We start from the raw sequence: 27,729 nt of genomic DNA on the forward strand, positions 1-27,729 counted from the left end.
ACTATACAGGTGTATGTTGTCTAGGTAATATACTGACTATACAGGTGTATGTTGTCTAGGTAATATACTGACTATACAGGTGTATGTTGTCTAGGTAATATACTGACTATACAGATGAATGTTGTCTAGGTAATATACTGACTATACAGGTGTATGTTGTCTAGGTAATATACTGACTATACAGGTGTATGTTGTCTAGGTAATATACTGACAATACAGGTGTATGTTGTCTAGGTAATATACTGACTATACAGGTGTATGTTGTCTAGGTAATATACTGACTATACAGGTGTATGTTGTCTAGGTAATATACTGACTATACAGATGAATGTTGTCTAGGTAATATACTGACTATACAGGTGTATGTTGTCTAGGTAATATACTGACTATACAGGTGTATGTTGTCTAGGTAATATACTGACTATACAGGTGTATGTTGTCTAGGTAATATACTGACTATACAGATGAATGTTGTCTAGGTAATATACTGACTATACAGGTGTATGTTGTCTAGGTAATATACTGACTATACAGGTGTATGTTGTCTAGGTAATATACTGACAATACAGGTGTATGTTGTCTAGGTAATATACTGACTATACAGGTGTATGTTGTCTAGGTAATATACTGACTATACAGTATACAGGTGTATGTTGTTTTGTTTCTACCTGGTCTGTCTCTCCAGAGAGGGTAAATGAACGTGGGTATTTCCCTGCTCTTATGAGCCTGCCCCCCTTGGGTTTACTACTCTAACAGTTTTTAACTGTCAAAGCAAAAAGTTGATCATCCACGTTCAGTATCACATCCATTCTCCTCCAGAAACATCATTTGATCATCTATTCTTTTACAAAAAGAAACTCTGGGTTTCCTGGAGGTTTAAAAAGAAAGAAAAGGTGGATTTTTTTTGTTTTTTTTTTAGAAGACTGATACCTGTCACATGAAAGGGTGACAGGAGAGAAAAAATACTGTATGAAAGATATTAGCAGTTTATATATATATTTTTTTTTTCACCTTTATTTAACCAGGTAGGCAAGTTGAGAACAAGTTCTCATTTATAAATGCGACCTGGCCAAGATAAAGCAAAGCAGTTTGACACATATAACAACACAGTTTACACATGGAGTAAAACAAACATACAGTCAATAATACAGTAGAAAAATAAGTCTATATACAATGTGAGCAAATTAGGTGAAATAAGGGAGGTAAAGGCAAAAAAAGGCCATGGTGGCAAAGTAAATACAATATAAAAAATACAACAACAAAAAAATACAATATAAGACTGCACCAAGCACCAATTAATGAAAAAGTCGGCTAACTCAATGTTGCTTTAGTTGGGCTTCATCAGTTCATTTTTTAGATGGTTTTAAAGGTCTCAGTGCTTTCAGCTACATTTACATTTTAATAATTGTTAAGTAAATGTTCATCTCCAATTCACGTAAAAAAAAATGTATCTGATGATTTATGTATATGTACGTTGGATGGTGCCCTCATTGATCGTGTCCACACAAATCAATAACACAGTGCAAAGTCCTCAATGCATTCTTGGACATTGAACAAGTTCTTCAAACACCAGATCTGGGCATCTGGGTCGACAAAAAGCTATCTTTCAGAAAGCATGTTGATGAGTTAGTTAAGAAATTAACACTTAAAATATGATTATTTTATTAAATAGTAGGAAACATAATTCAGTCGACAGGTGTGTCAGGTAAGGTAGTTGGGGTCAGGTGAGGGAGTTGGGGTCAGGTAAGGTAAGGTTGTTGGGGTCAGGTAAGGTAGTTGGGGTCAGGTGTGTCAGGTAAGGTGGTTGGGGTCAGGTAAGGTGGTTGGGGTCAGGTAACGTAGTTGGGGTCAGGTAAGGTAGTTGGGGTCAGGTAAGGTAGTTAGGGTCAGGTAAGGTAGTTAGGGTCAGGTAAGGTGGTTGGGGTCAGGTAAGGTTGTTGGGGTCAGGTAAGGTAGTTGGGATCAGGTAAGGTAGTTGGGGTCAGGTAAGGTAGTTGGGGTCAGGTAAGGTGGATGGGGTCAGGTAAGGTAGTTGGGGTCAGGTAAGATAGTTGGGGTCAGGTAAGGTAGTTGGGGTCAGGTAAGGTAGTTGGTGTCAGGTAAGGTTGTTGGGGTCAGGTAAGGTAGTTGGGGTCAGGTAAGGTAGTTGGGGTCAGGTAAGGTGGATGGGGTCAGGTAAGGTTGTTGGGGTCAGGTAAGGTGGTTGTGGTCAGGTAAGGTAGTTAGGGTCAGGTAAGGTGGTTGGGGTCAGGTAAGGTGATTGGGGTCAGGTAAGGTTGTTGGGGTCAGGTAAGGTTGTTGGGGTCAGGTAAGGTAGTTGGGGTCAGGTAAGGTAGTTGGGGTCAGGTAAGGTTGTTTGGGTCAGGTAAGGTAGTTGGGGTCAGGTAAGGTTGTTGGGGTCAGGTAAGGTTGTTGGGGTCAGGTAGGGTGGATGGGGTCAGGTGTGTCAGGTAAGGTAGTTAGGGTCAGGTAAGGTAGTTGGGGTCAGGTAAGGTGGTTGGGGTCAGGTAAGGTGGTTGGGGTCAGGTAAGGTGGTTGGGGTCAGGTAAAGTAGTTGGGGTCAGGTAAGGTTGTTGGGGTCAGGTAAGGTAGTTGGGGTCAGGTAAGGTTGTTGGGGTCAGGTAAGGTTGTTGGGGTCAGGTAAGGTGGATGGGGTCAGGTGTGTCAGGTAAGGTAGTTAGGGTCAGGTGTGTCAGGTAAGGTTGTTGGGGTCAGGTAAGGTGGTTGGGGTCAGGTAAGGTAGTTGGGGTCAGGTAAGGTTGTTGGGTTCAGGAAAGGTAGTTGGGTTCAGGTAAGGTAGTTGGGGTCAGGTAAGGTTGTTGGGGTCAGGTAAGGTGCTTGGGGTCAGGTAAGGTAGTTGGGGTCAGGTAAGGTTGTTGGGGTCAGGTAAGGTAGTTGGGGTCAGGTAAGGTATTTGGGGTCAGGTAAGGTAGTTAGGGTCAGGTGTGTCAGGTAAGGTTGTTGGGGTCAGGTAAGGTGGTTGGGGTCAGGTAAGGTATTTGGGGTCAGGTAAGGTAGTTAGTGTCAGGTAAGATCATTTTCCAACTTAACACATCCGTAGAAGTTGCGTCGTCAGTTGGGACAGAGAGGACGAGTCAAATAGGAAGCACATCACTGGTTACGTCACTGCTGAGTCTGCTTGTTGTCCTAGCTAAACATTAGCACAATTACGAAACCTTTTGATTTGTTGGGAGAGTTGTCTGTCTAAAGAGGACCCTCCCTGGAATATTTTTTTAATTCCCCTTTTGAAATGTCTGAGAGAAGACCTTGTGCCGTTGCCTAGCTTCCGTTTCCCCAAGGTCAGGGATATCCCACTCGTTTGTAAAAGTTATCACAGTCATTATGTTGATATGTTTATATTTATCAAACCTTTTGCTTCCTGTTCCACCTGAAAGTTGTTTTATTCTCTCCCTACCCTTTCTGTGCGTTGTGTGTGTTAGCTCTGTCCTCAGTACTGGCCAGAGAATGGGGTGCATCGCCATGGGCCAATCCAGGTGGAGTTTGTCTCAGCTGACCTGGAGGAGGACATAATCAGTAGAATATTCCGGATCTACAACGCAGCACGGGTACGCACACACACTCTCTCACACTCTCACACACACACCATGGGACTATGGGAAAATTAGCTACTCTGTGTTGCTACAGCAGTGTAGGTACCTACCTGACCTTACCTGACCCCAACTACCTTACCTGACCCCAACCACCTTATCTGACCCCAACTACCTTATCTGACCCCAACTACCTTACCTGACCCCAACCACCTTACCTGACCCCAACTACCTTACCTGACCCCAACAACCTTACCTGATCCCAACAACCTTACCTGATCCCAACTACCTTACCTGACCCCAACTACCTTACCTGACCCCAACAACCTTACCCTGACACACCTGACCCGAACTACCTTACCTGACCCCAACTACCCCTTACCTGACCCTAACTACCTTACCTGACACACCTGACCCTAACTACCTTACCTGACCCCAACTACCTTACCTGACCCCAACTACCTTACCTGACCCCAACTACCTTACCTGACACACCTGACCCTAACTACCTTACCTGACCCCAACTACCTTACCTGACCCCAACTACCCTACCTGACCCCAACTACCTTACCTGACCCCAACTACCTTACCTGACCCCAACTACCTTACCTGACCCCAACAACCTTACCTGACACACCTGACCCTAACTACCTTACCTGATCCCAACTACCTTACCTGACCCCAACTACCTTACCTGACCCCAACTACCTTACCTGACCCCAACTACCTTACCTGACCCCAACTACCTTACCTGACCCTAACTACCTTACCTGACACACCTGACCCGAACTACCTTACCTGACCCCAACTACCTTACCTGACCCTAACTACCTTACCTGACCCCAACTACTTTACCTGAACCCAACTACCTTACCTGACCCTAACTACCTTACCTGACACACCTGACCCTAACTACCTTACCTGACCCTAACTACCTTACCTGACCCCAACAACCTTACCTGACCCCAACTACCTCACCTGACCCCAACTACCTTACCTGACCCCAACTATCTTACCTGACCCCAACTACCTTACCTGACCCCAACTACCTTACCTGACCCCAACAACCTAACCTGACCCCAACTATCTAACCTGACCCCAACAACCTTACCTGACCCCAACTACCTTACCTGATCCCAACTACCTTACCTGACCCCAACTACCTTACCTGACCCCAACTACCTTACCTGACCCCAACAACCTAACCTGACCCCAACTATCTAACCTGACCCCAACAACCTTACCTGACCCCAACTACCTTACCTGATCCCAACTACCGTACCTGACCCCAACTATCTTACCTGACCCCAACAACCTTACCTGACCCCAACTTCCTTACCTGACACACCTGACCCTAACTACCTTACCTGATCCCAACTACCTTACCTGATCCCAACTACCTTACCTTACCCTAACTACCTTACCTGACACCAACTACCTTACCTGACCCCAACAACCTTACCTGCCCCCAACTACCTTACCTGACCACAACTACCTTACCTGACCCTAACTACCTTACCTGACCCCAATTACCTTACCTGACCCCAACTACCTTACCTGACACACCTGACCCTAACTACCTTACCTGACCCCAACTACCTTACCTTACTCTAACTACCTTACCTGACCCCAACTACCTTACCTGACCCCAACTACCTTACCTGACCCCAACTACCTTACTTGACCCCAACTACCTTACCTGACCCCAACTACCTTACTTGACCCCAACTACCTTACCTGACCCCAACTACCTTACCTGACCCCAACTACCTTACCTGACCCCAACTACCTTACCTGATCCTATCTACCTTACCTGACGCCAACTACCTTACTTGACCCCAACTACCTTACTTGACCCCAACAACCTTACCTGACCCCAACCACCTTACCTGACCCTAACTACCTTACCTGACCCTAACTACCTTACCTGACCCCAACTACCTTACCTGACCCCAACTACGTTACCTGACCCCAACCACCTTACCTGACCCCAACCACCTTACCTGACACACCTGACCCCAACTACCTTACCTGACCCCAACAACCTTACCTTACCTGACCCCAACTCCCTCACCTGACCCCAACTACCTTAGCTGACCCTAACTACCTTACCTGACACACCTAACCCTAACTACCTTACCTGTCCCTAACTACCTTACCTGACCCTAACTACCTTACCTGACACACCTGACCCTAACTACCTTACCTGACCCCAACTACCTTACCTGACCCCAACTACCTTACCTGACCCCAACTACCTTACTTGACCCCAACTACCTTACCTGACCCCAACTACCTTACCTGACCCCAACTACCTTACCTGACCCCAACTACCTTACCTGATCCTATCTACCTTACCTGACGCCAACTACCTTACTTGACCCCAACTACCTTACTTGACCCCAACAACCTTACCTGACCCCAACCACCTTACCTGACCCTAACTACCTTACCTGACCCTAACTACCTTACCTGACCCCAACTACCTTACCTGACCCCAACTACGTTACCTGACCCCAACCACCTTACCTGACCCCAACCACCTTACCTGACACACCTGACCCCAACTACCTTACCTGACCCCAACAACCTTACCTTACCTGACCCCAACTCCCTCACCTGACCCCAACTACCTTAGCTGACCCTAACTACCTTACCTGACACACCTAACCCTAACTACCTTACCTGTCCCTAACTACCTTACCTGACCCTAACTACCTTACCTGACACACCTGACCCTAACTACCTTACCTGACCCCAACTACCTTACCTGACCCCAACTACCTTACCTGACCCCAACTACCTTACTTGACCCCAACTACCTTACCTGACCCCAACTACCTTACTTGACCCCAACTACCTTACCTGACCCCAACTACCTTACCTGACCCCAACTACCTTACCTGATCCTATCTACCTTACCTGACGCCAACTACCTTACTTGACCCCAACTACCTTACTTGACCCCAACAACCTTACCTGACCCCAACCACCTTACCTGACCCTAACTACCTTACCTGACCCTAACTACCTTACCTGACCCCAACTACCTTACCTGACCCCAACTACGTTACCTGACCCCAACCACCTTACCTGACCCCAACCACCTTACCTGACACACCTGACCCCAACTACCTTACCTGACCCCAACAACCTTACCTTACCTGACCCCAACTCCCTCACCTGACCCCAACTACCTTAGCTGACCCTAACTACCTTACCTGACACACCTGACCCTAACTACCTTACCTGACCCTAACTACCTTACCTGACCCTAACTACCTTACCTGACACACCTGACCCTAACTACCTTACCTGACCCCAACCACCTTAACTGACCCCAATTACCTTACCTGACCCCAACTACTTTACCTGACACACCTGATCCTAACTACCTTACCTGACACATCTGACCCCAACCACCTTAACTGACCCCAATTACCTTACCTGACCCCAACTACCTTACCTGACCCCAACTACCTTACCTTACTCTAACTACCTTACCTGACCCCAACTACCTTACCTGACCCCAACTACCTTACCTGACACACCTGACCCGAACTACCTTACCTGACCCCAACTACCTTACCTGACCCTAACTACCTTACCTGACCCCAACTACTTTACCTGAACCCAACTACCTTACCTGACCCTAACTACCTTACCTGACACACCTGACCCTAACTACCTTACCTGACCCCAACAACCTTACCTGACCCCAACTACCTTACCTGACCCCAACTACCTTACCTGACCCCAACTATCTTACCTGACCCCAACTACCTTACCTGACCCCAACTACCTTACCTGACCCCAACTACCTTACCTGACCCCAACAACCTTACCTGACACATCTGACCCCAACTACCTTACCTGACCCAAACTATCTTACCTGACCCCAACTACCTTACCTGACCCCAACTACCTTACCTGACCCCAACAACCTTACCTGACACATCTGACCCCAACTACCTTACCTGACCCAAACTATCTTACCTGACCCCAACAACCTTACCTGACCCCAACTTCCTTACCTGACACACCTGACCCTAACTACCTTACCTGATCACAACTACCTTACCTGATCCCAACTACCTTACCTTACCCTAACTACCTTACCTGACACCAACTACCTTACCTGACCCCAACAACCTTACCTGCCCCCAACTACCTTACCTGACCACAACTACCTTACCTGACCCTAACTACCTTACCTGACCCCAACTACCTTACCTGACCCTAACTACCTTACCTGACCCCAACTACCTTACCTGACCCCAACTACCTTACCTGACCCTAACTACCTTACCTGACACACCTGACCCTAACTACCTTACCTGACCCCAACTACCTTACCTGACCCCAACTACCTTACCTGACCCCAACTACCTTACCTGACACACCTGACCCTAACTACCTTACCTGACCCCAACTACCTTACCTGACCCCAACTACCTTACCTGACCCCAACTACCTTACCTGATCCCAACTACCTTACCTGATCCCAACTACCTTACCTGACCCCAACAACCTTACCTGACACACCTGACCCTAACTACCTTACCTGATCCCAACTACCTTACCTGACCCCAACTACCTTACCTGACCCCAACTACCTTACCTGACCCCAACTACCTTACCTGACCCTAACTACCTTACCTGACACACCTGACCCTAACTACCTTACCTGACCCCAACTACCTTACCTGACCCTAACTACCTTACCTGACCCCAACTACCTTACCTGACCCCAACTACCTTACCTGACCCCAACTACCTTACCTGACCCGAACTACCTTACCTGACCCCAACTACCTTACCTGACACACCTGACCCGAACTACCTTACCTGACCCCAACTACCTTACCTGACCCTAACTACCTTACCTGAACCCAACTACCTTACCTGACCCTAACTACCTTACCTGACACACCTGACCCTAACTACCTTACCTGACCCTAACTACCTTACCTGACCCCAACAACCTTACCTGACCCCAACTACCTTACCTGACCCCAACTACCTTACCTGACCCCAACTATCTTACCTGACCCCAACTACCTTACCTGACCCCAACTACCTTACCTGACCCCAACAACCTAACCTGACCCCAACTATCTAACCTGACCCCAACAACCTTACCTGACCCCAACTACCTTACCTGACCCCAACTACCTTACCTGACCCCAACTATCTTACCTGACCCCAACAACCTTACCTGACCCCAACTTCCTTACCTGACACACCTGACCCTAACTACCTTACCTGATCCCAACTACCTTACCTGATCTCAACTACCTTACCTTACCCTAACTACCTTACCTGACACCAACTACCTTACCTGACCCCAACAACCTTACCTGCCCCCAACTACCTTACCTGACCACAACTACCTTACCTGACCCCAACTATCTTACCTGACCCCAACTACCTTACCTGACCCCAACTACCTTACCTGACCCCAACAACCTAACCTGACCCCAACTATCTAACCTGACCCCAACAACCTTACCTGACCCCAACTACCTTACCTGACCCCAACTACCTTACCTGACCCCAACTATCTTACCTGACCCCAACAACCTTACCTGACCCCAACTTCCTTACCTGACACACCTGACCCTAACTACCTTACCTGATCCCAACTACCTTACCTGATCCCAACTACCTTACCTTACCCTAACTACCTTACCTGACACCAACTACCTTACCTGACCCCAACAACCTTACCTGCCCCCAACTACCTTACCTGACCACAACTACCTTACCTGACCCTAACTACCTTACCTGACCCCAATTACCTTACCTGACCCCAACTACCTTACCTGACACACCTGACCCTAACTACCTTACCTGACCCCAACTACCTTACCTTACTCTAACTACCTTACCTGACCCCAACTACCTTACCTGACCCCAACTACCTTACCTGACCCAAACTACCTTACTTGACCCCAACTACCTTACCTGACCCCAACTACCTTACTTGACCCCAACTACCTTACCTGACCCCAACTACCTTACCTGACCCCAACTACCTTACCTGACCCCAACTACCTTACCTGATCCTATCTACCTTACCTGACGCCAACTACCTTACTTGACCCCAACTACCTTACTTGACCCCAACAACCTTACCTGACCCCAACCACCTTACCTGACCCTAACTACCTTACCTGACCCTAACTACCTTACCTGATCCCAACTACCTTACCTGACCCCAACTACGTTACCTGACCCCAACCACCTTACCTGACCCCAACCACCTTACCTGACACACCTGACCCCAACTACCTTACCTGACCCCAACAACCTTACCTTACCTGACCCCAACTCCCTCACCTGACCCCAACTACCTTAGCTGTCCCTAACTACCTTACCTGACACACCTGACCCTAACTACCTTACCTGACCCTAACTACCTTACCTGACCCTAACTACCTTACCTGACACACCTGACCCTAACTACCTTACCTGACCCCAACCACCTTAACTGACCCCAATTACCTTACCTGACCCCAACTACTTTACCTGACACACCTGATCCTAACTACCTTACCTGACACATCTGACCCCAACCACCTTAACTGACCCCAATTACCTTACCTGACCCCAACTACCTTACCTGACCCCAACTACCTTACCTTACTCTAACTACCTTACCTGACCCCAACTACCTTACCTGACCCCAACTACCTTACCTGACACACCTGACCCGAACTACCTTACCTGACCCCAACTACCTTACCTGACCCTAACTACCTTACCTGACCCCAACTACTTTACCTGAACCCAACTACCTTACCTGACCCTAACTACCTTACCTGACACACCTGACCCTAACTACCTTACCTGACCCTAACTACCTTACCTGACCCTAACTACCTTACCTGATCCCAACTACCTTACCTGATCTCAACTACCTTACCTTACCCTAACTACCTTACCTGACACCAACTACCTTACCTGACCCCAACTACCTTACCTGACCCCAACTACCTTACCTGACCCCAACAACCTAACCTGACCCCAACTATCTAACCTGACCCCAACAACCTTACCTGACCCCAACTACCTTACCTGATCCCAACTACCGTACCTGACCCCAACTATCTTACCTGACCCCAACAACCTTACCTGACCCCAACTTCCTTACCTGACACACCTGACCCTAACTACCTTACCTGATCCCAACTACCTTACCTGATCCCAACTACCTTACCTTACCCTAACTACCTTACCTGACACCAACTACCTTACCTGACCCCAACAACCTTACCTGCCCCCAACTACCTTACCTGACCACAACTACCTTACCTGACCCTAACTACCTTACCTGACCCCAATTACCTTACCTGACCCCAACTACCTTACCTGACACACCTGACCCTAACTACCTTACCTGACCCCAACTACCTTACCTTACTCTAACTACCTTACCTGACCCCAACTACCTTACCTGACCCCAACTACCTTACCTGACCCAAACTACCTTACTTGACCCCAACTACCTTACCTGACCCCAACTACCTTACTTGACCCCAACTACCTTACCTGACCCCAACTACCTTACCTGACCCCAACTACCTTACCTGACCCCAACTACCTTACCTGATCCTATCTACCTTACCTGACGCCAACTACCTTACTTGACCCCAACTACCTTACTTGACCCCAACAACCTTACCTGACCCCAACCACCTTACCTGACCCTAACTACCTTACCTGACCCTAACTACCTTACCTGACCCCAACTACCTTACCTGACCCCAACTACGTTACCTGACCCCAACCACCTTACCTGACCCCAACCACCTTACCTGACACACCTGACCCCAACTACCTTACCTGACCCCAACAACCTTACCTTACCTGACCCCAACTCCCTCACCTGACCCCAACTACCTTAGCTGACCCTAACTACCTTACCTGACACACCTAACCCTAACTACCTTACCTGTCCCTAACTACCTTACCTGACCCTAACTACCTTACCTGACACACCTGACCCTAACTACCTTACCTGACCCCAACTACCTTACCTGACCCCAACTACCTTACCTGACCCCAACTACCTTACCTGACCCCAACTACCTTACCTGATCCTATCTACCTTACCTGACGCCAACTACCTTACTTGACCCCAACTACCTTACTTGACCCCAACAACCTTACCTGACCCCAACCACCTTACCTGACCCTAACTACCTTACCTGACCCTAACTACCTTACCTGACCCCATCCACCTTACCTGACCCCAACTACCTTACCTGACCCCAACTACCTTACCTGACCCCAACAACCTTACCTGACACCAACTACCTTACCTGACCCCAACTACCTTACCTGACCCCAACTATCTTACCTGACCCCAACTACCTTACCTGACCCCATCCACCTTACCTGACCCCAACTACCTTACCTGACCCCAACTACCTTACCTGATCCCAACTACCTTACCTGACCCCAACAACCTTACCTGACCCCAACCACCTTACCTGACCCTAACTACCTTACCTGACCCTAACTACCTTACCTGACCCCAACTACCTTACCTGACCCCAACTACGTTACCTGACCCCAACCACCTTACCTGACCCCAACCACCTTACCTGACACACCTGACCCCAACTACCTTACCTGACCCCAACAACCTTACCTTACCTGACCCCAACTCCCTCACCTGACCCCAACTACCTTAGCTGACCCTAACTACCTTACCTGACACACCTAACCCTAACTACCTTACCTGTCCCTAACTACCTTACCTGACCCTAACTACCTTACCTGACACACCTGACCCTAACTACCTTACCTGACCCCAACTACCTTACCTGACCCCAACTACCTTACCTGACCCCAACTACCTTACTTGACCCCAACTACCTTACCTGACCCCAACTACCTTACCTGACCCCAACTACCTTACCTGACCCCAACTACCTTACCTGATCCTATCTACCTTACCTGACGCCAACTACCTTACTTGACCCCAACTACCTTACTTGACCCCAACAACCTTACCTGACCCCAACCACCTTACCTGACCCTAACTACCTTACCTGACCCTAACTACCTTACCTGACCCCAACTACCTTACCTGACCCCAACTACGTTACCTGACCCCAACCACCTTACCTGACCCCAACCACCTTACCTGACACACCTGACCCCAACTACCCTACCTGACCCCAACTACCTTACCTGACCCCAACTACCTTACCTGACCCCAACTACCTTACCTGACCCCAACAACCTTACCTGACACACCTGACCCTAACTACCTTACCTGATCCCAACTACCTTACCTGACCCCAACTACCTTACCTGACCCCAACTACCTTACCTGACCCCAACTACCTTACCTGACCCCAACTACCTTACCTGACCCTAACTACCTTACCTGACACACCTGACCCGAACTACCTTACCTGACCCCAACTACCTTACCTGACCCTAACTACCTTACCTGACCCCAACTACTTTACCTGAACCCAACTACCTTACCTGACCCTAACTACCTTACCTGACACACCTGACCCTAACTACCTTACCTGACCCTAACTACCTTACCTGACCCCAACAACCTTACCTGACCCCAACTACCTCACCTGACCCCAACTACCTTACCTGACCCCAACTATCTTACCTGACCCCAACTACCTTACCTGACCCCAACTACCTTACCTGACCCCAACAACCTAACCTGACCCCAACTATCTAACCTGACCCCAACAACCTTACCTGACCCCAACTACCTTACCTGATCCCAACTACCTTACCTGACCCCAACTACCTTACCTGACCCCAACTACCTTACCTGACCCCAACAACCTAACCTGACCCCAACTATCTAACCTGACCCCAACAACCTTACCTGACCCCAACTACCTTACCTGATCCCAACTACCGTACCTGACCCCAACTATCTTACCTGACCCCAACAACCTTACCTGACCCCAACTTCCTTACCTGACACACCTGACCCTAACTACCTTACCTGATCCCAACTACCTTACCTGATCCCAACTACCTTACCTTACCCTAACTACCTTACCTGACACCAACTACCTTACCTGACCCCAACAACCTTACCTGCCCCCAACTACCTTACCTGACCACAACTACCTTACCTGACCCTAACTACCTTACCTGACCCCAATTACCTTACCTGACCCCAACTACCTTACCTGACACACCTGACCCTAACTACCTTACCTGACCCCAACTACCTTACCTTACTCTAACTACCTTACCTGACCCCAACTACCTTACCTGACCCCAACTACCTTACTTGACCCCAACTACCTTACCTGACCCCAACTACCTTACTTGACCCCAACTACCTTACCTGACCCCAACTACCTTACCTGACCCCAACTACCTTACCTGACCCCAACTACCTTACCTGATCCTATCTACCTTACCTGACGCCAACTACCTTACTTGACCCCAACTACCTTACTTGACCCCAACAACCTTACCTGACCCCAACCACCTTACCTGACCCTAACTACCTTACCTGACCCTAACTACCTTACCTGACCCCAACTACCTTACCTGACCCCAACTACGTTACCTGACCCCAACCACCTTACCTGACCCCAACCACCTTACCTGACACACCTGACCCCAACTACCTTACCTGACCCCAACAACCTTACCTTACCTGACCCCAACTCCCTCACCTGACCCCAACTACCTTAGCTGACCCTAACTACCTTACCTGACACACCTTACCCTAACTACCTTACCTGTCCCTAACTACCTTACCTGACCCTAACTACCTTACCTGACACACCTGACCCTAACTACCTTACCTGACCCCAACTACCTTACCTGACCCCAACTACCTTACCTGACCCCAACTACCTTACTTGACCCCAACTACCTTACCTGACCCCAACTACCTTACCTGACCCCAACTACCTTACCTGACCCCAACTACCTTACCTGATCCTATCTACCTTACCTGACGCCAACTACCTTACTTGACCCCAACTACCTTACTTGACCCCAACAACCTTACCTGACCCCAACCACCTTACCTGACCCTAACTACCTTACCTGACCCTAACTACCTTACCTGACCCCAACTACCTTACCTGACCCCAACTACGTTACCTGACCCCAACCACCTTACCTGACCCCAACCACCTTACCTGACACACCTGACCCCAACTACCTTACCTGACCCCAACAACCTTACCTTACCTGACCCCAACTCCCTCACCTGACCCCAACTACCTTAGCTGACCCTAACTACCTTACCTGACACACCTAACCCTAACTACCTTACCTGTCCCTAACTACCTTACCTGACCCTAACTACCTTACCTGACACACCTGACCCTAACTACCTTACCTGACCCCAACTACCTTACCTGACCCCAACTACCTTACCTGACCCCAACTACCTTACTTGACCCCAACTACCTTACCTGACCCCAACTACCTTACTTGACCCCAACTACCTTACCTGACCCCAACTACCTTACCTGACCCCAACTACCTTACCTGACCCCAACTACCTTACCTGATCCTATCTACCTTACCTGACGCCAACTACCTTACTTGACCCCAACTACCTTACTTGACCCCAACAACCTTACCTGACCCCAACCACCTTACCTGACCCTAACTACCTTACCTGACCCTAACTACCTTACCTGACCCCAACTACCTTACCTGACCCCAACTACGTTACCTGACCCCAACCACCTTACCTGACCCCAACCACCTTACCTGACACACCTGACCCCAACTACCTTACCTGACCCCAACAACCTTACCTTACCTGACCCCAACTCCCTCACCTGACCCCAACTACCTTAGCTGACCCTAACTACCTTACCTGACACACCTGACCCTAACTACCTTACCTGACCCTAACTACCTTACCTGACCCTAACTACCTTACCTGACACACCTGACCCTAACTACCTTACCTGACCCCAACCACCTTAACTGACCCCAATTACCTTACCTGACCCCAACTACTTTACCTGACACACCTGATCCTAACTACCTTACCTGACACATCTGACCCCAACCACCTTAACTGACCCCAATTACCTTACCTGACCCCAACTACCTTACCTGACCCCAACTACCTTACCTTACTCTAACTACCTTACCTGACCCCAACTACCTTACCTGACCCCAACTACCTTACCTGACACACCTGACCCGAACTACCTTACCTGACCCCAACTACCTTACCTGACCCTAACTACCTTACCTGACCCCAACTACTTTACCTGAACCCAACTACCTTACCTGACCCTAACTACCTTACCTGACACACCTGACCCTAACTACCTTACCTGACCCCAACAACCTTACCTGACCCCAACTACCTTACCTGACCCCAACTACCTTACCTGACCCCAACTATCTTACCTGACCCCAACTACCTTACCTGACCCCAACTACCTTACCTGACCCCAACTACCTTACCTGACCCCAACAACCTTACCTGACACATCTGACCCCAACTACCTTACCTGACCCAAACTATCTTTCCTGACCCCAACTACCTTACCTGACCCCAACTACCTTACCTGACCCCAACAACCTTACCTGACACATCTGACCCCAACTACCTTACCTGACCCAAACTATCTTACCTGACCCCAACAACCTTACCTGACCCCAACTTCCTTACCTGACACACCTGACCCTAACTACCTTACCTGATCACAACTACCTTACCTGATCCCAACTACCTTACCTTACCCTAACTACCTTACCTGACACCAACTACCTTACCTGACCCCAACAACCTTACCTGCCCCCAACTACCTTACCTGACCACAACTACCTTACCTGACCCTAACTACCTTACCTGACCCCAACTACCTTACCTGACCCTAACTACCTTACCTGACCCCAACTACCTTACCTGACCCCAACTACCTTACCTGACCCTAACTACCTTACCTGACACACCTGACCCTAACTACCTTACCTGACCCCAACTACCTTACCTGACCCCAACTACCTTACCTGACCCCAACTACCTTACCTGACACACCTGACCCTAACTACCTTACCTGACCCCAACTACCTTACCTGACCCCAACTACCTTACCTGACCCCAACTACCTTACCTGACCCCAACTACCTTACCTGATCCCAACTACCTTACCTGACCCCAACAACCTTACCTGACACACCTGACCCTAACTACCTTACCTGATCCCAACTACCTTACCTGACCCCAACTACCTTACCTGACCCCAACTACCTTACCTGACCCCAACTACCTTACCTGACCCTAACTACCTTACCTGACACACCTGACCCTAACTACCTTACCTGACCCCAACTACCTTACCTGACCCTAACTACCTTACCTGACCCCAACTACCTTACCTGACCCCAACTACCTTACCTGACCCCAACTACCTTACCTGACCCGAACTACCTTACCTGACCCCAACTACCTTACCTGACACACCTGACCCGAACTACCTTACCTGACCCCAACTACCTTACCTGACCCTAACTACCTTACCTGAACCCAACTACCTTACCTGACCCTAACTACCTTACCTGACACACCTGACCCTAACTACCTTACCTGACCCTAACTACCTTACCTGACCCCAACAACCTTACCTGACCCCAACTACCTTACCTGACCCCAACTACCTTACCTGACCCCAACTATCTTACCTGACCCCAACTACCTTACCTGACCCCAACTACCTTACCTGACCCCAACAACCTAACCTGACCCCAACTATCTAACCTGACCCCAACAACCTTACCTGACCCCAACTACCTTACCTGACCCCAACTACCTTACCTGACCCCAACTATCTTACCTGACCCCAACAACCTTACCTGACCCCAACTTCCTTACCTGACACACCTGACCCTAACTACCTTACCTGATCCCAACTACCTTACCTGATCTCAACTACCTTACCTTACCCTAACTACCTTACCTGACACCAACTACCTTACCTGACCCCAACAACCTTACCTGCCCCCAACTACCTTACCTGACCACAACTACCTTACCTGACCCCAACTATCTTACCTGACCCCAACTACCTTACCTGACCCCAACTACCTTACCTGACCCCAACAACCTAACCTGACCCCAACTATCTAACCTGACCCCAACAACCTTACCTGACCCCAACTACCTTACCTGACCCCAACTACCTTACCTGACCCCAACTATCTTACCTGACCCCAACAACCTTACCTGACCCCAACTTCCTTACCTGACACACCTGACCCTAACTACCTTACCTGATCCCAACTACCTTACCTGATCCCAACTACCTTACCTTACCCTAACTACCTTACCTGACACCAACTACCTTACCTGACCCCAACAACCTTACCTGCCCCCAACTACCTTACCTGACCACAACTACCTTACCTGACCCTAACTACCTTACCTGACCCCAATTACCTTACCTGACCCCAACTACCTTACCTGACACACCTGACCCTAACTACCTTACCTGACCCCAACTACCTTACCTTACTCTAACTACCTTACCTGACCCCAACTACCTTACCTGACCCCAACTACCTTACCTGACCCAAACTACCTTACTTGACCCCAACTACCTTACCTGACCCCAACTACCTTACTTGACCCCAACTACCTTACCTGACCCCAACTACCTTACCTGACCCCAACTACCTTACCTGACCCCAACTACCTTACCTGATCCTATCTACCTTACCTGACGCCAACTACCTTACTTGACCCCAACTACCTTACTTGACCCCAACAACCTTACCTGACCCCAACCACCTTACCTGACCCTAACTACCTTACCTGACCCTAACTACCTTACCTGACCCCAACTACCTTACCTGACCCCAACTACGTTACCTGACCCCAACCACCTTACCTGACCCCAACCACCTTACCTGACACACCTGACCCCAACTACCTTACCTGACCCCAACAACCTTACCTTACCTGACCCCAACTCCCTCACCTGACCCCAACTACCTTAGCTGTCCCTAACTACCTTACCTGACACACCTGACCCTAACTACCTTACCTGACCCTAACTACCTTACCTGACCCTAACTACCTTACCTGACACACCTGACCCTAACTACCTTACCTGACCCCAACCACCTTAACTGACCCCAATTACCTTACCTGACCCCAACTACTTTACCTGACACACCTGATCCTAACTACCTTACCTGACACATCTGACCCCAACCACCTTAACTGACCCCAATTACCTTACCTGACCCCAACTACCTTACCTGACCCCAACTACCTTACCTTACTCTAACTACCTTACCTGACCCCAACTACCTTACCTGACCCCAACTACCTTACCTGACACACCTGACCCGAACTACCTTACCTGACCCCAACTACCTTACCTGACCCTAACTACCTTACCTGACCCCAACTACTTTACCTGAACCCAACTACCTTACCTGACCCTAACTACCTTACCTGACACACCTGACCCTAACTACCTTACCTGACCCTAACTACCTTACCTGACCCTAACTACCTTACCTGATCCCAACTACCTTACCTGATCTCAACTACCTTACCTTACCCTAACTACCTTACCTGACACCAACTACCTTACCTGACCCCAACTACCTTACCTGACCCCAACTACCTTACCTGACCCCAACAACCTAACCTGACCCCAACTATCTAACCTGACCCCAACAACCTTACCTGACCCCAACTACCTTACCTGATCCCAACTACCGTACCTGACCCCAACTATCTTACCTGACCCCAACAACCTTACCTGACCCCAACTTCCTTACCTGACACACCTGACCCTAACTACCTTACCTGATCCCAACTACCTTACCTGATCCCAACTACCTTACCTTACCCTAACTACCTTACCTGACACCAACTACCTTACCTGACCCCAACAACCTTACCTGCCCCCAACTACCTTACCTGACCACAACTACCTTACCTGACCCTAACTACCTTACCTGACCCCAATTACCTTACCTGACCCCAACTACCTTACCTGACACACCTGACCCTAACTACCTTACCTGACCCCAACTACCTTACCTTACTCTAACTACCTTACCTGACCCCAACTACCTTACCTGACCCCAACTACCTTACCTGACCCCAACTACCTTACTTGACCCCAACTACCTTACCTGACCCCAACTACCTTACTTGACCCCAACTACCTTACCTGACCCCAACTACCTTACCTGACCCCAACTACCTTACCTGACCCCAACTACCTTACCTGATCCTATCTACCTTACCTGACGCCAACTACCTTACTTGACCCCAACTACCTTACTTGACCCCAACAACCTTACCTGACCCCAACCACCTTACCTGACCCTAACTACCTTACCTGACCCTAACTACCTTACCTGACCCCAACTACCTTACCTGACCCCAACTACGTTACCTGACCCCAACCACCTTACCTGACCCCAACCACCTTACCTGACACACCTGACCCCAACTACCTTACCTGACCCCAACAACCTTACCTTACCTGACCCCAACTCCCTCACCTGACCCCAACTACCTTAGCTGACCCTAACTACCTTACCTGACACACCTAACCCTAACTACCTTACCTGTCCCTAACTACCTTACCTGACCCTAACTACCTTACCTGACACACCTGACCCTAACTACCTTACCTGACCCCAACTACCTTACCTGACCCCAACTACCTTACCTGACCCCAACTACCTTACCTGACCCCAACTACCTTACCTGATCCTATCTACCTTACCTGACGCCAACTACCTTACTTGACCCCAACTACCTTACTTGACCCCAACAACCTTACCTGACCCCAACCACCTTACCTGACCCTAACTACCTTACCTGACCCTAACTACCTTACCTGACCCCATCCACCTTACCTGACCCCAACTACCTTACCTGACCCCAACTACCTTACCTGACCCCAACAACCTTACCTGACACCAACTACCTTACCTGACCCCAACTACCTTACCTGACCCCAACTATCTTACCTGACCCCAACTACCTTACCTGACCCCATCCACCTTACCTGACCCCAACTACCTTACCTGACCCCAACTACCTTACCTGATCCCAACTACCTTACCTGACCCCAACAACCTTACCTGACCCCAACCACCTTACCTGACCCTAACTACCTTACCTGACCCTAACTACCTTACCTGACCCCAACTACCTTACCTGACCCCAACTACGTTACCTGACCCCAACCACCTTACCTGACCCCAACCACCTTACCTGACACACCTGACCCCAACTACCTTACCTGACCCCAACAACCTTACCTTACCTGACCCCAACTCCCTCACCTGACCCCAACTACCTTAGCTGACCCTAACTACCTTACCTGACACACCTAACCCTAACTACCTTACCTGTCCCTAACTACCTTACCTGACCCTAACTACCTTACCTGACACACCTGACCCTAACTACCTTACCTGACCCCAACTACCTTACCTGACCCCAACTACCTTACCTGACCCCAACTACCTTACTTGACCCCAACTACCTTACCTGACCCCAACTACCTTACCTGACCCCAACTACCTTACCTGACCCCAACTACCTTACCTGATCCTATCTACCTTACCTGACGCCAACTACCTTACTTGACCCCAACTACCTTACTTGACCCCAACAACCTTACCTGACCCCAACCACCTTACCTGACCCTAACTACCTTACCTGACCCTAACTACCTTACCTGACCCCAACTACCTTACCTGACCCCAACTACGTTACCTGACCCCAACCACCTTACCTGACCCCAACCACCTTACCTGACACACCTGACCCCAACTACCTTACCTGACCCCAACAACCTTACCTTACCTGACCCCAACTCCCTCACCTGACCCCAACTACCTTAGCTGACCCTAACTACCTTACCTGACACACCTGACCCTAACTACCTTACCTGACCCTAACTACCTTACCTGACCCTAACTACCTTACCTGACACACCTGACCCTAACTACCTTACCTGACCCCAACCACCTTAACTGACCCCAATTACCTTACCTGACCCCAACTACTTTACCTGACACACCTGATCCTAACTACCTTACCTGACACATCTGACCCCAACCACCTTAACTGACCCCAATTACCTTACCTGACCCCAACTACCTTACCTGACCCCAACTACCTTACCTTACTCTAACTACCTTACCTGACCCCAACTACCTTACCTGACCCCAACTACCTTACCTGACACACCTGACCCCAACTACCTTACCTGACCCCAACTACCTTACCTGACCCTAACTACCTTACCTGACCCCAACTACTTTACCTGAACCCAACTACCTTACCTGACCCTAACTACCTTACCTGACACACCTGACCCTAACTACCTTACCTGACCCCAACAACCTTACCTGACCCCAACTACCTTACCTGACCCCAACTACCTTACCTGACCCCAACTATCTTACCTGACCCCAACTACCTTACCTGACCCCAACTACCTTACCTGACCCCAACTACCTTACCTGACCCCAACAACCTTACCTGACACATCTGACCCCAACTACCTTACCTGACCCAAACTATCTTACCTGACCCCAACTACCTTACCTGACCCCAACTACCTTACCTGACCCCAACAACCTTACCTGACACATCTGACCCCAACTACCTTACCTGACCCAAACTATCTTACCTGACCCCAACAACCTTACCTGACCCCAACTTCCTTACCTGACACACCTGACCCTAACTACCTTACCTGATCACAACTACCTTACCTGATCCCAACTACCTTACCTTACCCTAACTACCTTACCTGACACCAACTACCTTACCTGACCCCAACAACCTTACCTGCCCCCAACTACCTTACCTGACCACAACTACCTTACCTGACCCTAACTACCTTACCTGACCCCAACTACCTTACCTGACCCTAACTACCTTACCTGACCCCAACTACCTTACCTGACCCCAACTACCTTACCTGACCCTAACTACCTTACCTGACACACCTGACCCTAACTACCTTACCTGACCCCAACTACCTTACCTGACCCCAACAACCTTACCTGACCCCAACAACCTTACCTGACCCCAATCACCTTACCTGACCCCAACCACCTTACCTGACCCTAACTACCTTACCTGACCACAACCACCTTACCTGACCCCAACAACCTTACCTGACCCCATCCACCTTACCTGACCCCAACTACCTTACCTGACCCCAACTACCTTACCTGACCCCAACAACCTTACCTGACACCAACTACCTTACCTGACCCCAACTACCTTACCTGACCCCAACTATCTTACCTGACCCCAACTACCTTACCTGACCCCATCCACCTTACCTGACCCCAACTACCTTACCTGACCCCAACTACCTTACCTGATCCCAACTACCTTACCTGACCCCAACAACCTTACCTGACCCCAACCACCTTACCTGACCCTAACTACCTTACCTGACCCTAACTACCTTACCTGACCCCAACTACCTTACCTGACCCCAACTACGTTACCTGACCCCAACCACCTTACCTGACCCCAACCACCTTACCTGACACACCTGACCCCAACTACCTTACCTGACCCCAACAACCTTACCTTACCTGACCCCAACTCCCTCACCTGACCCCAACTACCTTAGCTGACCCTAACTACCTTACCTGACACACCTAACCCTAACTACCTTACCTGTCCCTAACTACCTTACCTGACCCTAACTACCTTACCTGACACACCTGACCCTAACTACCTTACCTGACCCCAACTACCTTACCTGACCCCAACTACCTTACCTGACCCCAACTACCTTACTTGACCCCAACTACCTTACCTGACCCCAACTACCTTACCTGACCCCAACTACCTTACCTGACCCCAACTACCTTACCTGATCCTATCTACCTTACCTGACGCCAACTACCTTACTTGACCCCAACTACCTTACTTGACCCCAACAACCTTACCTGACCCCAACCACCTTACCTGACCCTAACTACCTTACCTGACCCTAACTACCTTACCTGACCCCAACTACCTTACCTGACCCCAACTACGTTACCTGACCCCAACCACCTTACCTGACCCCAACCACCTTACCTGACACACCTGACCCCAACTACCTTACCTGACCCCAACAACCTTACCTTACCTGACCCCAACTCCCTCACCTGACCCCAACTACCTTAGCTGACCCTAACTACCTTACCTGACACACCTAACCCTAACTACCTTACCTGTCCCTAACTACCTTACCTGACCCTAACTACCTTACCTGACACACCTGACCCTAACTACCTTACCTGACCCCAACTACCTTACCTGACCCCAACTACCTTACCTGACCCCAACTACCTTACTTGACCCCAACTACCTTACCTGACCCCAACTACCTTACTTGACCCCAACTACCTTACCTGACCCCAACTACCTTACCTGACCCCAACTACCTTACCTGACCCCAACTACCTTACCTGATCCTATCTACCTTACCTGACGCCAACTACCTTACTTGACCCCAACTACCTTACTTGACCCCAACAACCTTACCTGACCCCAACCACCTTACCTGACCCTAACTACCTTACCTGACCCTAACTACCTTACCTGACCCCAACTACCTTACCTGACCCCAACTACGTTACCTGACCCCAACCACCTTACCTGACCCCAACCACCTTACCTGACACACCTGACCCCAACTACCTTACCTGACCCCAACAACCTTACCTTACCTGACCCCAACTCCCTCACCTGACCCCAACTACCTTAGCTGACCCTAACTACCTTACCTGACACACCTGACCCTAACTACCTTACCTGACCCTAACTACCTTACCTGACCCTAACTACCTTACCTGACACACCTGACCCTAACTACCTTACCTGACCCCAACCACCTTAACTGACCCCAATTACCTTACCTGACCCCAACTACTTTACCTGACACACCTGATCCTAACTACCTTACCTGACACATCTGACCCCAACCACCTTAACTGACCCCAATTACCTTACCTGACCCCAACTACCTTACCTGACCCCAACTACCTTACCTTACTCTAACTACCTTACCTGACCCCAACTACCTTACCTGACCCCAACTACCTTACCTGACACACCTGACCCGAACTACCTTACCTGACCCCAACTACCTTACCTGACCCTAACTACCTTACCTGACCCCAACTACTTTACCTGAACCCAACTACTTTACCTGACCCTAACTACCTTACCTGACACACCTGACCCTAACTACCTTACCTGACCCCAACAACCTTACCTGACCCCAACTACCTTACCTGACCCCAACTACCTTACCTGACCCCAACTATCTTACCTGACCCCAACTACCTTACCTGACCCCAACTACCTTACCTGACCCCAACTACCTTACCTGACCCCAACAACCTTACCTGACACATCTGACCCCAACTACCTTACCTGACCCAAACTATCTTACCTGACCCCAACTACCTTACCTGACCCCAACTACCTTACCTGACCCCAACAACCTTACCTGACACATCTGACCCCAACTACCTTACCTGACCCAAACTATCTTACCTGACCCCAACAACCTTACCTGACCCCAACTTCCTTACCTGACACACCTGACCCTAACTACCTTACCTGATCACAACTACCTTACCTGATCCCAACTACCTTACCTTACCCTAACTACCTTACCTGACACCAACTACCTTACCTGACCCCAACAACCTTACCTGCCCCCAACTACCTTACCTGACCACAACTACCTTACCTGACCCTAACTACCTTACCTGACCCCAACTACCTTACCTGACCCTAACTACCTTACCTGACCCCAACTACCTTACCTGACCCCAACTACCTTACCTGACCCTAACTACCTTACCTGACACACCTGACCCTAACTACCTTACCTGACCCCAACTACCTTACCTGACCCCAACTACCTTACCTGACCCCAACTACCTTACCTGACACACCTGACCCTAACTACCTTACCTGACCCCAACTACCTTACCTGACCCCAACTACCTTACCTGACCCCAACTACCTTACCTGACCCCAACTACCTTACCTGATCCCAACTACCTTACCTGACCCCAACAACCTTACCTGACACACCTGACCCTAACTACCTTACCTGATCCCAACTACCTTACCTGACCCCAACTACCTTACCTGACCCCAACTACCTTACCTGACCCCAACTACCTTACCTGACCCTAACTACCTTACCTGACACACCTGACCCTAACTACCTTACCTGACCCCAACTACCTTACCTGACCCTAACTACCTTACCTGACCCCAACTACCTTACCTGACCCCAACTACCTTACCTGACCCCAACTACCTTACCTGACCCGAACTACCTTACCTGACCCCAACTACCTTACCTGACACACCTGACCCGAACTACCTTACCTGACCCCAACTACCTTACCTGACCCTAACTACCTTACCTGAACCCAACTACCTTACCTGACCCTAACTACCTTACCTGACACACCTGACCCTAACTACCTTACCTGACCCTAACTACCTTACCTGACCCCAACAACCTTACCTGACCCCAACTACCTTACCTGACCCCAACTACCTTACCTGACCCCAACTATCTTACCTGACCCCAACTACCTTACCTGACCCCAACTACCTTACCTGACCCCAACAACCTAACCTGACCCCAACTATCTAACCTGACCCCAACAACCTTACCTGACCCCAACTACCTTACCTGACCCCAACTACCTTACCTGACCCCAACTATCTTACCTGACCCCAACAACCTTACCTGACCCCAACTTCCTTACCTGACACACCTGACCCTAACTACCTTACCTGATCCCAACTACCTTACCTGATCTCAACTACCTTACCTTACCCTAACTACCTTACCTGACACCAACTACCTTACCTGACCCCAACAACCTTACCTGCCCCCAACTACCTTACCTGACCACAACTACCTTACCTGACCCCAACAACCTAACCTGACCCCAACTATCTAACCTGACCCCAACAACCTTACCTGACCCCAACTACCTTACCTGACCCCAACTACCTTACCTGACCCCAACTATCTTACCTGACCCCAACAACCTTACCTGACCCCAACTTCCTTACCTGACACACCTGACCCTAACTACCTTACCTGACCCTAACTACCTTACCTGACCCCAACTACTTTACCTGAACCCAACTACCTTACCTGACCCTAACTACCTTACCTGACACACCTGACCCTAACTACCTTACCTGACCCTAACTACCTTACCTGACCCTAACTACCTTACCTGATCCCAACTACCTTACCTGATCTCAACTACCTTACCTTACCCTAACTACCTTACCTGACACCAACTACCTTACCTGACCCCAACTACCTTACCTGACCCCAACTACCTTACCTGACCCCAACAACCTAACCTGACCCCAACTATCTAACCTGACCCCAACAACCTTACCTGACCCCAACTACCTTACCTGATCCCAACTACCGTACCTGACCCCAACTATCTTACCTGACCCCAACAACCTTACCTGACCCCAACTTCCTTACCTGACACACCTGACCCTAACTACCTTACCTGATCCCAACTACCTTACCTGATCCCAACTACCTTACCTTACCCTAACTACCTTACCTGACACCAACTACCTTACCTGACCCCAACAACCTTACCTGCCCCCAACTACCTTACCTGACCACAACTACCTTACCTGACCCTAACTACCTTACCTGACCCCAATTACCTTACCTGACCCCAACTACCTTACCTGACACACCTGACCCTAACTACCTTACCTGACCCCAACTACCTTACCTTACTCTAACTACCTTACCTGACCCCAACTACCTTACCTGACCCCAACTACCTTACCTGACCCCAACTACCTTACTTGACCCCAACTACCTTACCTGACCCCAACTACCTTACTTGACCCCAACTACCTTACCTGACCCCAACTACCTTACCTGACCCCAACTACCTTACCTGACCCCAACTACCTTACCTGATCCTATCTACCTTACCTGACGCCAACTACCTTACTTGACCCCAACTACCTTACTTGACCCCAACAACCTTACCTGACCCCAACCACCTTACCTGACCCTAACTACCTTACCTGACCCTAACTACCTTACCTGACCCCAACTACCTTACCTGACCCCAACTACGTTACCTGACC

General features: G+C 49.5%; 1 protein-coding gene across 5 annotated transcripts in view; it reads left to right on the plus strand.

Moving 5' to 3' along the window:
* The window catches only part of LOC106595545 (receptor-type tyrosine-protein phosphatase mu), a 716,546-nt gene that overhangs the window by 645,705 nt on the left and 43,112 nt on the right, over nt 1–27,729 (plus strand). For all 5 annotated transcript variants that reach the window (XM_045694495.2, XM_045694499.2, XM_045694501.2 and 2 more), the window contains one exon: nt 3,441–3,566. In XM_045694495.2, the coding sequence (XP_045550451.1) occupies nt 3,441–3,566 (126 nt within the window). The remainder of the gene's footprint in view (nt 1–3,440; nt 3,567–27,729) is intronic.

The sequence above is a fragment of the Salmo salar genome, chromosome 14, assembly GCF_965601325.2.
Source record: "Salmo salar chromosome 14, fSalSal1, whole genome shotgun sequence".
NCBI classification, from domain to species: domain Eukaryota; kingdom Metazoa; phylum Chordata; class Actinopteri; order Salmoniformes; family Salmonidae; genus Salmo; species Salmo salar.